The 15,452-nt window shown below is 38.7% G+C and overlaps 1 protein-coding gene across 1 annotated transcript in view; it reads left to right on the forward strand.

Moving 5' to 3' along the window:
- The window catches only part of LOC149244808 (tudor domain protein (DUF1767)), a 129,041-nt gene that overhangs the window by 63,833 nt on the left and 49,756 nt on the right, over positions 1-15,452 (forward strand). Inside the window, exon 2 of the mRNA XM_089375022.1 lies at positions 11,760-11,930. Within this exon, the coding sequence (XP_089231148.1) occupies positions 11,760-11,930 (171 nt within the window). The remainder of the gene's footprint in view (positions 1-11,759; positions 11,931-15,452) is intronic.

The raw sequence follows: 15,452 nt of genomic DNA on the forward strand, positions 1-15,452 counted from the left end.
AAGGTGTTTCCATAGGGATTTCCCCTCCAATACTGATTCCAAGGAGCATTTTGTAATTGAGGATTAAACCAAGGAGGGTAAGATGGCTGGAAACTCTAGGGTTGATTCTGACCATAGGCTGGAAAAATAGGATCTTGAAACATGTTTTGATTTGGGCCTCTCCAAGAGGGTTTCTTGTTTGTTTGTGAAAAGTCATTTGTTTCAGCATTACCCTTATAGATAGCCTGTAAACCGGGAAGAGATGGACACTTCTTGGTTGCATGTTCTAAAGCACAAATCCCACAAACCTCAATAACATTAATGGGACACTCCCTCTCAGCATGCTTATTTATGCATTTAGGACAAAAGATTGCCATGGAAACCCTCTCATCTTCTTGTTTCTTTTTGAGTTTTATTGTGTCAAGCTGGTTACCAATAGTGTTTAGGATATCCGTTTTGAAGTTTTCCAATAAGTTTCCTAATTCCACTCTAGTGACAGCGTTGGGTACAAATTTTTGATTTCTTGGCACATAATCTCGGGAATTGTCACGGAGCTTCTTGCCTACTTTAGCCTGACTTCATGAGTAAGTGCGACATAGTTCAGCCACTTCAGCAAAAGGCTTTTTATAAACATCCCCACCACTTAGAAGATTTAAGGTTTCGATACATTCATCCCTCAGCCCCTTTAAAAAGATAGTTCTAACAGTCTTCTCATCTAGATGTGCCCCTTGGGATTTATGGAAATTATAAAAGAAACGTTCAAGATATTCTTCTAGGTTTTCGTCTTCCAATTGTTGCATCCTAAGAATATCGTTCACATCCCTACTTTTGCAGAAGTATTGGTATTTCTTAAGAAAGACAAACTTCATATCATCCCAGGAGTAGATGGTGTGTTCACCTAGGCTCATAAACCATCTAAGGGTTGCATCTTTTAGGGTGGCTGGGAATAGCTTGAGCTTATATGCATCTTCGTAATAACTATAACTCCTACATAAAATGTCAAATTCAAATAAGAAGGCATCTGGTTCCTCGGAGTACTTATTGTAGAAGGGTGGAAGAGATGCCATTGGTATGTTTTTCATAGTGATATTCCTGGTTACATCGAGAATAGGAAACCCAAAAGTGGTTCTTCTTTTTCTTCTTCTTCCAGTCCTCCCCTCGGTCCTTCATGGTTCCCTTCGAATAGGTTGTGATGGACCTTCTCCTTCCCCTTGACATTCCTCATTGTTTCTGTTCTCTCCTCCCTGGTTGGCCATGTCTACTACAGGTTCTTGAAGAGGTCTGTTGATGATTACCCGGTCAAAAAGAGGTATTGAAAGGTGGTCCTTGATGTTATTTGATTCTAGATTTGTGTGGTCTTGCAACTCGACTAGTTCTTCCAATGCAATTTCTCTCGTACTCCCAAAAATAATTTGTTCAACTGTTTCCTTGTCTTGATTCAGAATCTGCCTCTCCGAAGGCACTTTGCTGTCAACACTTCCTTCTTCTTGCTTTATCCCTGCATACCGATTAATAGGATTAGTGATTGGTGTGGTTGTTGGACCAAAAGTTGTAGGAAATTTTGAACTAGAAATAAATCTGCCTTGACTATCCCTAGGCCTACTTCTACTTCTACGCATAAAGAAAAGGAAATAAAAGTTCAAAGATAAGCAAAAACGATCAGACTTTGGAGCAACCCCACAATAGTGGATGCGTGGCTCTTCACTCACGTCTTACCATACTCTCTCCGCCCTCTGACTGCCTGCAATACCCTTGAAACTCTGTAATAATAATATTACCTGAACCAAAATACAACCTCCCCAGCAACAACGCCAAAATGTTGAGAGTTTTAATTAGCAATTAAACCTCCTAATATTTAATTGTCAACCAGGACTCGTAAACACGAGTTGTACTGCGTTTTTGGCTCAAGATTAAGTTCAAAGTATGTAATTTTCCTTGATAATGATCGTTAAGTACAGAATGATAAAAACACTCTTCTATCAATTAAGTAAACTAGCACTCATCTCGCTCTCACAAAAGAATTCTTTACTTTAACATAAGCAATCTAAAGGAAATCAATTTAACTCAATACATTTCTGTTTCTTATTCTAAATTTCTGCAATCAAAAGACAAACCCATTGAAACCAAAGGCTTAATGAAATTCAATCTAAGTACAATTCTTGAAATAAAACCTTTTCAAAGCAGGAAGTTCAAACTCTAATTATTCAAAAGGCAGAGGCAAGCAATCATCAAAACCTATTCTCTGAGAAATCAAAATGTAATGCTACAAAAGGAAACCAGAATCAAATCCTGAACTGTCAAACTAGGCTATTCTTGCTCAGAAATAAAATACATTCAAACACACTGCTACAAAGACTGATTTTGAAATCAACTTGAACTGACCTATTGGTGCTTAAAGGAGAATGAAATCTTAACGAAATTATCTGAGTTTATAAATGAAATTGAATTGCTGTCACACTGCTATGAAATCAATCTCTATGCTACTGCACTGGGAATGGGAATCAAACTTATTCTATCATGCGAAAATAAATCTAAATTATCCTATGATAATTTAATGACTCAAATTGATGCTTTGAATGAAATGCTTTGAATTAAATCACGCTGCTTAATGATACTGCTTGAAATTAATCACACGACTTGAATTAAACAATCATAATGCTTGAAATAAATCACACAATGAAAATGAAGAACACAACACCTATTGCTACCAAGCACAAATTTGTTTTCAATTACAATCAAAACCTTTCAAACCATAAATCGTTCACTCGAATGCACACAGAAGATTCATATTCAAATCCACACCATACATCAAAACTCAAAAATCATTATATTCCTATATCGTGAATGCTCCAATTATAAATATGAATAAATGCGACTTAAGTGGAGGAATAGAGCATGGCTCTGTGTTAAAATATGAGCTCAGGTTATAAAATGAATCAAAGATCTTCAACACAGGAAAGCAATCTTTAAATTGTTTAATTTGTAAGGTAACAAACCACACATATGTTATGAAATCGTATACCAATATTCGTAACTGTAACACACAGGATTCAAACTATAAAATCACATGCACACACCTAGCTATCTGAACTGTTAATGAGGCTTATTTCCAGAGGTGGTGGGCCCTCCCATGCCTGGAGTAAGCTAGCTTACTACAATGAAAGAAGGATTTAAAACATCAGAGACATAACTCGCAATCAACCATGATAACAACACTTCTGGCTCACAACTTGAAAGCGATCATGTATATTTTCAAAATAGAGTTTGGGAACCAATTGACATAAGTCACAGTGTATCTTACTAACAACAACAACAATTCTAACTCTTAACCAGCTAGCTCAACTAGCATTGTCATTGCATTACAACGACCTTTAAAGGCGACTGTGTGAATGTAAAAATAACAATTTAACTAACTATGGAAACCTTAGCAACTATAAACTAATCTAAGCATTGCTCGATCTACTCCAAATCATATTGACTCTACTTAGAACAAATTGCTTCCTTCTAGAGTAACTGACTGCTATTATGAGAGTAGTCCGCTTTGATTCTGATCTGGAGGATCTTTGGCCTTGGAATTATCACACTTAACATAACAAATCGATCCTGGAAGCATCGCGCTTGTCCTTACAGATCGCTGTGTAAACTTCGATGGTCAAAACAAGAAGAAGGAGTCCACCTGGCCAGACTGTCTCGAACTCGGTCAAGGATCGACTGTTTGAATATGAAAGCTGAGATCGATGTTGATGACAAGGCATCTTTCCATTCATGCTGACCTGCCAATCCTGCCACCAAGCTTCCAGCTAGACCCATGAATAAATAGTTAGCATATAAAGACATGACTCAAGAATTCACTTAAATTCAATCACAAATAGCAAAACGATGTCAGTTAAGTGCATTTACCTCTTAGTCATGTACTAGTGGGGTTTAGGGAGTGATGTAGGTGATAGGGTAGGTAGTAGGAGTACTTTCATAGGCAAAAGATGGTGAAAATAGGGATGAGAGGCAGAAAATTGGGGACAAAAATGGGCGCCAACACTTGTCAAGGCCTTGGTATTTTGACAATGTTGGTTATGATGATGTAAATCATCATTGATGCTTATCAATCTGGATCCTTATATGAATATTTCAATTTGAGAATATCCTGTTGAGTCATTATGAATACCTCCCTTGTTAAGAGGGAGCGTTGAAATTGTAACTAGTGTCGATCTTCATAATGTAATTTAAATCATTAATGTATTTATTATATTCATTTTTATTTTAGTCAAAGCATGTTCTTCATGCTCATAGAGTAAAAAAGAGTCAAAAAGAAATTATTTTGAGTCAAAGAAAAATGTACTTGAGTCATGTACCATTTAAACATTTGTAAGAAAAAGAAAATTGAATTTTTGTTTGAGTCAAAGTTGGCTCTCCTTAGAACAAGTCGGTTGGGACTTCCAAGAGACACCTATTTGACCTCTTGCACAACTATATATAAGAAGGAAGTTCGACTCTATTGGATATCATCGATTTTACCAACAAGAATACATTTGAAACCAACGAAGAAGATGAGTAATAACAAGTCAAACGAGGGAGAAGGACAAAGTCAAATGCAAGAAGAATATTCTGAGTTTGACTGAATTTTTGACCTAATTACAGGTCATACGTGTGGACTGTAATTTCTGTGGAGAAGGCTGAATCGTCTGAGGTTTCCACAAGGTCGAATTTCAACTTCCAATTGCATGTCTGAAATTTCAGAGTGCTGAATCTTGATCAGATTTGGACAGTTTGACCATCATCGACTTTGACCCGAGTTGACCAGATTTGGAGGTGACTTGGAGGAGGACTGGACTTGACATTTTAGGGGCAGTTTTGGGTCTTGGTCTTGGTCTTGGATATCTCATTTTGATATGATTCTATAAGAGAAGGATTGTTGGGTTTTTTCCCTGGGGGGGGTTTGCCTTGGCTTGGAGCCTAATTATGGTGTTTATTGTCTCTTTGTTTCCCTGGTTGATTGAACATTTGTGTAATTGCTTGATCAAGAGGACATAACGCATAATAAGAAACTATCTAACATTCACAAGTAATTATCAAGTAAGAGAAATCAAGCCTTATCTACCCTATGCTTGGTTTCTCAACATGACCCAGGAATGCTTGGGTTCTAGCATCTTTGCCTAATTTGGATGTTTCAAATTTCAAGGGGTTAGATTGGACTTCCGCTAAACTTTGCATGTAAAGGATGGCAAGGAAAGAATTATTTTTGGAAGGACTTGTGGCACATGTGGACTTGTAGTTGTAGTCACTCTCAAAAGGTCTTTGGGGCTTACAAGGTTGTTTTAGATGATCCTTGCCAAGGGATTACAAAAAAATGTTTATATAAAATGCAAATGCATGGGGAATGCCTTGTATGGAGTGATTGAAGATGGATAAGTGGGAAGCCTATTCATATATGAGATGAAGGATTTTTATGAGTTGGTTAGGCACTCTTTTCATACAGGGTCCCACTTAAATAAAAGATGGGGCCTTGGAGATCCAATGGAGGGATGGTTGAGGAGGTGCCAACCCCTTTGGAAGGATCATGCCTCTTTTAAACATAAAATCTGGGGGGTAACCTTTGCTTGATTAAGGGTTGACTGTCAAAAACACGTTGGAAAAAATTGGCATTTCCAATTCAACATGTGCATTGTGTGGTATGGATGAGACATTTCGACATGTTTTTGGGAAAGGTCAACATGGTAGAGATTTTTGGGCACGGATGTTGGTGTACATGCATCATTTTCCCTCACATGCATAGTCATTTTCCCTCATGCATAATTATCTATCTACTAGAGTGCATTTGAGATTCATTAGATGTAATACCTTGGGCAAATACCATGGGTTGCCAAAACCATAGACGTGTAAACCACCATTGGTAAATTCCACTTTTATCTTAGGTAAAATTCTATTTCTAGGAGCATGAGCTCTTCATTCTTTGATTCTAGGAGATAATTCTTATTTTCTAGGAATAAGTGCACTTTTGACTAGGGGCTAAAACCTACTTTCTAGGGGTGAATGCATGAGCTAGTTCCCTAATGAAGAGGGTTAGACATTTCTGGTCAGGATACCATAAGAAGGTAGAGAGGGATTTGTTGAAATATGTAACTAGGTTCGGTCTTCATAATGGCATATGTAAATGTAATCTTGATTTTATGTATTTAATGAAAAGAGAAATAAATTTATTGTTTGTGTTCTTGAGGCATGGGTTTCATGCTCAAGGGAAATTTATTTTTACACCCATTGAGTGCTTCTAGGGTTGTCATAAAGTCAATTCTCATTGTCATGTATTGAAGACCCGTTTAGGCATGTTACATATTGTAAAGAAAATTTTGTTGAGTCAAATAGAGTCAAAAGACCCTCCAAGACCTCGTCATGGCACAAAGATCAAGTCAGCCTACATGAAGGGACAAGTTGGCCTCAAGATAGTAATTCGTACCCCTCATAAGCCTATAAATAAGAAAGAATTCGACCTCATTTACACACTCACTCAAGCAAGTTTGATCTCTTCAAGATAGAAGCTGGAAAAGGACGAAGAAGAAGAAGAAGAAGAAGATCGAGATCAAAGTTTTTTGGCCTCTCTCTCTTTCTCTCTCTTTCGTTAGGGTTTCTACAGTTTCTGGGCTAGACGAAATTTCGAAGCTGCAAGGTCGAAGCTGTGAAGTTGCAAGGTCGAAGCTATGAAGTTGCCTCTAGATCGAAGTTGTGAAGCTATTAGGTTGAAGCTGCTAATGCTACATCAAGGTCGAAGTTGTGAAGCTGCTAGGTCGAACTTGTTGAAGCTGCTAGGTCGAAGTTGTAGAAATTGTTGCTGGGGTCGAAATTGCTGGAAGGTCGAAGTTTGTTGCTGGAAGTTGTATAAGGAAAGCTCATCAAGAAGGATGACTTGGTCTTGGAGGGTCATGGTCAAGGGTCACATGTCATGGAATTCGTCAATTGAAGTTCTATAAGAAGAGATGGATTTTGGTGGGTTTCTCTCAGTTGGAGAGGTTTTGGCCCTGGCTGACCGCCTATATCTTGTGTCCTATTGTCTCATTGTTCTTTATGATTTGGTAGCTGTTTGATGATAGAGAACACTAATATAAATAAGAAAATAAGAAGTTAATCAAGTAAAGTAAAAATACATCACAAGCAATTATCAAGTAAGAGAAATCAACTACACTTGTTGCCCCCTAGATTTCTCAACAGGATCCTCTTGAATCTCTATAGAGGCAGTGATAGCGCTCCTTGATCTTGTAGTATAGGTGGCACCTAAAAATGAGGTGCTGCTCTATCTTTGGCTCTTGAAGGTGACATACATGGCAGATCCCATCAGATTGTGGCATATGGTGGTCAGTCTCCACTCAGAGTTGATGAGAAGCAACCCAAAGCTGGCCCAAATGAATCCTGAGTTAGTGCATCCAATGTCTGCGTGTGCATGGGGGTTAAAAATGATACCATTCCATAACTCCATGAAATGCTCAATCTAGGAGGACATTTTCCTGCCCAAGTCTGTCTAGGGGGAGGGGGGGTTCAAGTGACTTGAATGTACAATCTATAGATATCCTCTCTGATGGACTGATTGAGAATCTGTCTAGGTGGTATGAGATGGCTTGGAGTAGCAAGGGAGAATCTAAAGGGGGAAAGACTCTCTAGGGAGATGGTCAGTGTTTGGAGAAGTTGAGAAACATCTAAGAACCACCCTCTTGTTCGACCTAAGGAGTGAGCCGAAGCAAGGGCCTCCGAGGAATAATGTGCAAGGTAGGGGCATTGGTCTCTCCTAGTAACTGAACCTTTGAAAGATCTAACTCTGTGGAGGAAAGAAACCAAGCGAAAGGTGACCTCAGCTGAAAGGGGTTGGTACCAAATTCTGCCTAAATAATGGATTGCGACACTGCATGCTTACATCTGATGATGTGCCTGAGAAGCAACGTTTGGAATCTCTCCATCTGGGTCCAATCTATCTATACCAAGCTCGACTCCCAAATCTCGGAGCCATAGAGAACTATGGGTTTAATAATCGCGTCCGTGAGATGGAGTTTGGACGAGATATCTTGATACTAACTCTGGAAGCACTCTCTTGATTAGGACCAGGGAAACCAGGGAACCATACCCTTTGTTAAGTCGAGGTTGGAGGGCTTGTCGCATACCAAAACGAGGTCCTGTGAACTGTACTCCCAGGTAGATGTATGATGTGGTGACCTCGATCTCTTCCCCTTGGAAGTAGAAATGCATGTCTGTAAGCATTTTCTTCGAAGCATTGAAGATCATAACCTTGGTTTTACCTAGGCTGACTGTCAACTATCGAAGGTCACAAAAGTTGGCTAGGGCATCTATTTGTCTCTACAGACGCTCAGGAGTAGATGCCACCAAGAACAAGTCATCTACAAATAGCAGCAGGGAGATCAACACTTGATGTAGAAGGCAATCATCCCATCCTGGGTGTGCTCATGGAGGAAGGATTCCAGTCCATTGATGTAAATCCTAAAGAGGGTCGGCGAAAGGGGTCACCCCTGAATTACCCCAATGGTTCTTTGGATAAAGTCAGAAAAGCCATGTGCCATCATGGGCGACCCAAAACTAAGTCATATAGTCTCATAATAGCTACCAGAAGGGTCTTAGATATGCCAATGTGTCGAAGTCTTTGGAATAGTGCCTCCCTAGGCACAGTATCAAATGCTTTCTGAAAATCTACAAAACAACAGTAGACAAATCATCAATTGCTCTTGATTCTTGCTTCCATTCTCTCCCACTTTAGACTACAGTTTTGAGTAGAGCTTGATGCTATTGTACTAGTTGAATTTCCCACATTCATTACCATATTTGAACTTTGAGTGGTGTGAGGAGATTGTAAAAGTTAAGCATGTTCTTCTTATCCTCCTTGATCCTTGACTGTGTTGTGTTGTATCCTATTTGTTCAGAACTTTGTTCTTTATACAACTTTGAGTAATTAAAGATCAAATCAACATCTTTTGGCAACCAATATTGGAACACATTTATGTTAGAATTGTGTGTAGCGTAGCTCATGCAATTCAAAGTTTTAATCTTTTAAGTTCCTGAACTCCTGAGATTCAAATATTATTTTTCACCTTGCATTTTTTTTTCACTAGAGTCCATTAGCCCAAGCTCAAGGAGATAGTGGTGTATTTATGCAACCATCAATGAGTAGGGTGCCACCCCTGGGAGGTGGGAGGTGGGGGGTGGAGTTGACTAGGTAGTAGCCAAATGTACAATAGACTGTGTTACACAAAGGTAGGTTCTTGGTCATTATAAATACAATAAGGTTGACTTGTGGTCTCAAGTGAAAATTAAACCCATAAGTTTAACAAAATATCCGGTGAAGCCAAGCATGAAACTGGCTAATGCAACTCTGTATCCTTGTATGCTTTAAAATCAGAGAAAGTAAAGGCAGCAAGCATGACTGATTATTACCCAAAATAATGGAGAAAACTCGAGAATTTGCTGTGTCAACCCCTGGAATAAATTTTCCGTATTGCCTTGCAGAAAGCTCACCATTAGAAGAAAGATTAACAAAGTTCGCATTTATTTTTTATTTCAGGTGTTACGTTATATGTAGTGCTTCCATATCTTGTTCGCAAAATTGGACTCTCTTGATCTATATGGAATGCCTTTCCTTCCCCTCATAATAGTCTTCTTTCCTGTAATTTTTGTAAATCAGGGAAATGTCCTAGCAGTATCTAGAAGAAATAAGGTTGCTATTTTTAATTAAAGGAGAATTGTCAATCCATTGAGAATGATTTGATTTGAAATTCCTCAATACTCTCAGAGGCACTACAATTTTCGAATGTTGAACATTACGTTAAAATCTTCCATATTATTATTCAGCCCCAAAGCTGATAATGTGATGCGCATCAAGTAGAAAAGGTCATTCCTTTAATGAATGTTCTCAGTATCCAAGGATTTGTGTCTTTTGTTGTGATTTAGCTACTAATCTACTCATATTCACAAGGAAACCACAAGCTGAGTGTTAGGTTGTCCAGAGGATAGGCTGCTACCCAGTGTCAAAAAATATATGTATCCTCTGTTACCCAGTCTGTGAGCAGTTCAATAAACTATCCCATAAACAAGGACCCACAAGGGCCAATATTAAAACAGCTATCTAAAACAGATGATAACAGGTGCACCAAAACAGAGTGTCTGATGATCATTCCTTGGGTGCTGTGTCTGCATAACTGAAATGCCCATCACTTCCTTGGCCTGGGCCTCTTCCTCTGCTTCTGCTGCCCTATCACTTCCATCTTCAGAACCCGAGATGGCAGTGATTAGAGCATCATACTTGCTGTCTGGTTGATCCAGTTTCTGTAGAGCGACAACATCTTAGGTTCTCTGGCTTTCAATTATACATGCTATAAGCTCCTTGACATGCCAGTAAAGGTCCATAGTTTTGGTGTATTTTGATTCCATACTTCTGGAGTACCGAGTGTCAAGGATAGTGTTCCCCATTTTCTTGTCTACCATGAAGTTTGCGGTGCCTCTTCTCTTCAGCCTAACCCTATTTTCCACAGAATCCACTTTGCTACTTACAGCTCCTGTGTGATGGCCCTGGTAAGAAGCAGCAATGGCTTCTGCTGCAGATATATTCTTCTGCAATGAGGACTCTGCTCTGTTTTGCCTCCTTTCTTACATTGCTGAAGTCTGCCTTTGTGTCTGGCACAAGTCTCTATGTTTTTTTCCAATATCTGGGGCCTCATATACCAGGTGGGCTTTGCTATAATCCATGTTCCTGGCCAATGGATTTGCCCCTTTGCTTGCAGGCCATCGGCACCATGAAAGTTGACAACAATTTCCTCTTTGAACGCAGACCACTGGTGCTTCCTTCCTTCCATTTTCCTTCCATTCTCCACAGACTGTCTGCAAACCATTGTTTATCATGCTATCTCCAGCGCATCTTCAATACAGTTAATGGTATACATGGGACACATCTCTCCAAAAACCTTTGTGATGGCAAGGTTAACATCTGATTGAAAAGCCCACTGAGAATGGAGTCAACCATGAATATTAGTACTCTTGAGCCCCAAGACTGTCCTCCCTTGCAATGCTGTGTGAATCCCCACATCTTGCTCCCTCTCGGTCTCATCAACAGACATCCCTGTGTCCTCTTGCCAGGTGGTTGCTGCCATCATTTGCTCCCGTGACACCCCACACCCCATATGGCCAAGGAATTCTGTGTTGATACAGATGATTTAATACTAATTTGAATTTTCATCATCTAATAATCTACATTTGCATATTTCTGTGTGCAACTTTTCATGGCTGAAATTTATATGATTTTCATGATGTGCCCGTAGGTGCTCACTGTTCTTTAGGTTTGCTAAAGGGCGTAATATGTTTGAGAAAGAGCCACATTACAAATATGGCCGATAAGATTTTTTTTTTTGTAATTTAATTTAATATTATGGAAAACCTCGAGGTTTTCCATATTCAAGAATTATGATTATATTCTCTGGAAGCATGTTATGCAACTAGCTTTCAACAAAAGTACTTCAATCATTATGTTTTCACTTGATATCTCTAAATTTGTTCATGTATTTTTATATTCTTATACTTGAGAACGTCTGTGTGTCGTTTGGAAGATTGTTTGATTAGGAACTTGAATGAACCAATTCGGTTTTCGCTATTGGTCAGAAGCTAACCAAATGCACATTCCTTATAGCTAGTTTTTCCTTCCTCAATGTGCTCATGGAATGTATCTATGACATTTGTATTCCACGAGTAGTTGAAGAATGCAAGATTGCAGTTAAAAGTTTGTTGATGCACCTGCTTTTGTGCAGATTGTATCCATAAGGAATATACGCAAGAGTAGTGATAGGGCAATGGTCCCCAGCCAGCAGAAGGATGGTCGTCTCCTACAAATCTGTCTCACGGACGGACACTCAACCATCACAGCAATTGAGTATTGTCCATTACCATTGATTTCAGAAGATATGGCTCCTGGGACAAAGGTATTTTATTTTGAACCTGTCCACAAAACACAATAGAATAATATAATGTAATTAACTTTTGGTTTTACAGAATATTGAACTATCTCGTTGGTGTGGTTGTCACATATTTCCATTTGTTTTCTGTATGCAAACTGAACCAATCTCAATTCAGTCTTTGGCTTATTTCTTCTGAAAGCTGAAATGACAAATATTATGGCAGTTATAATAACCAGACAGATTGTTGCAATTTTCAAAATTTTAGAGAGAATATTTGTTTCAGATCATAAACATAACAAATAAACTTCCAAAAGCATGCATTCAATAACCAATCTTTTTGAGTTAACAAACACGATTCTCAATTTTAGGTAAAATTGTACTCGAGAATGCTGTAAAGTTCCTGATGATTAAAAAGGTATATATAGAATGGTTTAAATGATGAATCTAAATAACTGTCCACTAAAAGACATATTTTTTATGCTTCAGTTTAAGCCTTTCACAGTGTAAGTTGTTCCCTTTGATGGTAGACTACCTCCATGTTACTTTGTTGTGCTATTAGGCTTATACTAAAAGGCACACAGGAAAATGACTATCTATTCCAATTTGATCTTAAAGCAAGTCATGGATGGGTGTTTCAGAAGTAGAACCCTTAACCTGTCATGCAATCCACTCCGCTTGGATACATTTCAATTTTGACACATATTTGTTAGCTGCTTAACTCAATTTAGATAGCAGCAGGTTGCAATTTAGATTGAGCTAGTTTTTACCATCCAAATTGAGCTAGATCCATATTGAGCTTAATATAGATCTATCTAAAATTTAAATAACTTTACCTGTATTCCAATCATTAAAAAAATACTAAAATGAAGGTAACTTGAAGAGGTTGAAAATTAACAGAAAATACCCTGTGAACGTTGAAGCTGAAGCTTTTCAAAGTTGAAGCTTCACAATGCCTCTGATACCATATAGCCTCTAATCATTTTGTCACATTGGTGGGATTACATTCTTTTTAATGAGTCTCAAGTGTTGAGAAATCTAGGGGCAGCAAGGGGTGATTTCTGTTTTTGATAACTGCTTGTGATGTGTTTTCAATTTCTCTTATTTAGCTTCTTCTTGCACTTATTATTATTAGTGTTTTTCTATCGTCAAACAGTTACCAAAAACATAGAGAACAATGAGAGAATAGGATACAGTATGTAGGCTATCAGCCAGGGCCAAAACCTCTCCAACTTGAGAGGAAAACCCACAAGAATTCTTCTTCTTATATAGAATCTTCAATTGACGAATTCCAGGACCTAGACCCTTGACCAACAATCGCTCTAGACCAAGTCAAACACTTCTCCTTGATGTTCTTCCCTTTCACAAGGTCAGCTTTTGTCAAACTCGCAACTTCGGACCTGCAACTTCTTGACTGCAACTCGGCCTTACTGCAGAAACCCTAGGCCACGCTCGTGAGTGAGAATATGGAGAAATTGTCCTCTTTCCTTCTTCACTTGGTAAGATACTTCCTCTTCAACAATTCAGCCTGCAATATGATCTCTTTGTCACCCAAATTCGGTCCTCTTAGAGTGACTGTAATTTTCGGTCTTCATGCTGCAGTGAGAACCCTAACTTCCTCGCATGTGTGAACAAAATTAGCCCAAAAACAGACTCAACCTTCTTGGTTTTCTTCCTTCTTTTCTTCACTGTCTAAGAGGCTTCTTGTTTCTTCTTCTTCGCACATCTTTTCTTGACTTGGATGCTTGATGGATTGGTGTCTTGAGTGAGGCCGAGTCCTCCTATATATAGGCTTTATTCCCATGCATTTAGGCAGACTTTTCATAGATCCTAGGCCGACTTGTTATCTTGAAAAGACTGACTGCTCCTTTTTGAAGGCCGACTTGATCATTAGCTTTTGACAAGGTCTTGGAGGGTATTTTGACTTGACTTTGACTCAAATAATTTTCATTTTTACAATATGTAACATGCCCAAATGGGTAATTCATACATGACAATGATTCTAATAACTTGATGACTCAATGACAAACCCTACGAGCTCACAATGGGAGCTTAACCTAAATGTAAATTTTCTTGAGCGTGAAACTGATGCCTGAAGACCAACAAAAGTAAATTTTATTTTTCTCATTGCATCAAAATACATAAAAACATGATTACATATGTCATATGTCATTATATGACATGATTACATATTTCAACACTCCCTCTTAACTAGGGAGGTATTCATAATTCATACAAGGTACTTGGACATTCTCAATCTGAAGAATTCCCATAAGAAGAGTCGAATTGGTGATCCATCTGTTTAGCATCATGTCATCTAGCGTTGTCACATAGCAAGGCCTTGACCAACAACTCTATCTCTCCACAAGATCATAGCACAATGCTGGCGAGACCAATGATTTATAGACACCATCATCATTGTCTCTCTCGAAACATACCCCATCCGAGTTCTGTTAGAGTATGTTCCACTAGGACTATTTTTATCTTGGATTCCCAACCCTCAAAGAATATTGATCCTCTGACTACTCTTATCTTGGATGCCCTACCACTTCCTCAAAGAGCATTGGATGCCAGATGCTTACCCAATCCTCTATTCTTTCTTCCCTAAGTGAAGACAGGAATGATGTGTCTATCCCTCCCTCTCAACTAGGGAGGATATACCCATTCCGATGAAGGAATCTACCCATGCCTATGAAAGGAATGTATCCAAGCTCCCTTTTAACCAAGGACTTGCTTCCAACAACTCTCTAGGTGGAGATCATGGAACAATAAACTGCTTGCAGGGCTCCCTCTTTCAATGTCATGAATTTTATCTTCTTTTTTATGGAGCCTTCATATTTGGGACTTCTTCGTAGGGCATAGACCATTCATCACCTTCATTCGTGAATCATGCTAGTCATGTCATCCTCTCTTTCATCAGAAAGTGATCTACTAATCCATATTTGGCTTTTTTTAAATACAACCACCTCTTCTACATCATGTTTTCTTCAGGACCCTTCATCCCACCACATGAGTACCAGTTGTAGGTGACATCCACAACTCTTCCTTCGGTAGCCCGACATTAGCCCATCCATATATTATTCAAAAATCAACAATGAACATCAATTCAAAGTTACCTTTGTGATGGTCTTTTCATCATGACATCTGCTGCTTGTATCATCAACACTGACACACTCCCAAAAATATTAAATGTCAAGTGTTTCCTTCCTTTTCAGACTTCATCGGAGTCTTCATACCTTTTCCATGGAGATGTTATGGTCAATCCTTCTAGTCATTAGATGTTGATTTCCTTTTCTATGTGACAATAGTTGCATCTTTCACGATCTCTCCCTACTTTCTTCACATATTTCTCTCTAGGAACTTCCTTCCACAATTCCTTCATTTTTGTCAACCACCTCATATTCCATATGAGGATTGATTATGTTGATTTCATCTAGTCAATATGTGAACCATGCCTTCATGCATCTTTTAAAAGGAGGAGATCCCCTTTTCTTGATCATGCTCATGAGGTAGAGCATTTATCCATGCTATCTGCAACTATCTGACATG

The sequence above is a fragment of the Pinus tabuliformis genome, chromosome 8 (assembly GCF_031772625.1).
Source record: "Pinus tabuliformis cultivar Carrire ecotype Pingquan chromosome 8, CPIR1, whole genome shotgun sequence".
Classification (NCBI taxonomy): domain Eukaryota; kingdom Viridiplantae; phylum Streptophyta; class Pinopsida; order Pinales; family Pinaceae; genus Pinus; species Pinus tabuliformis.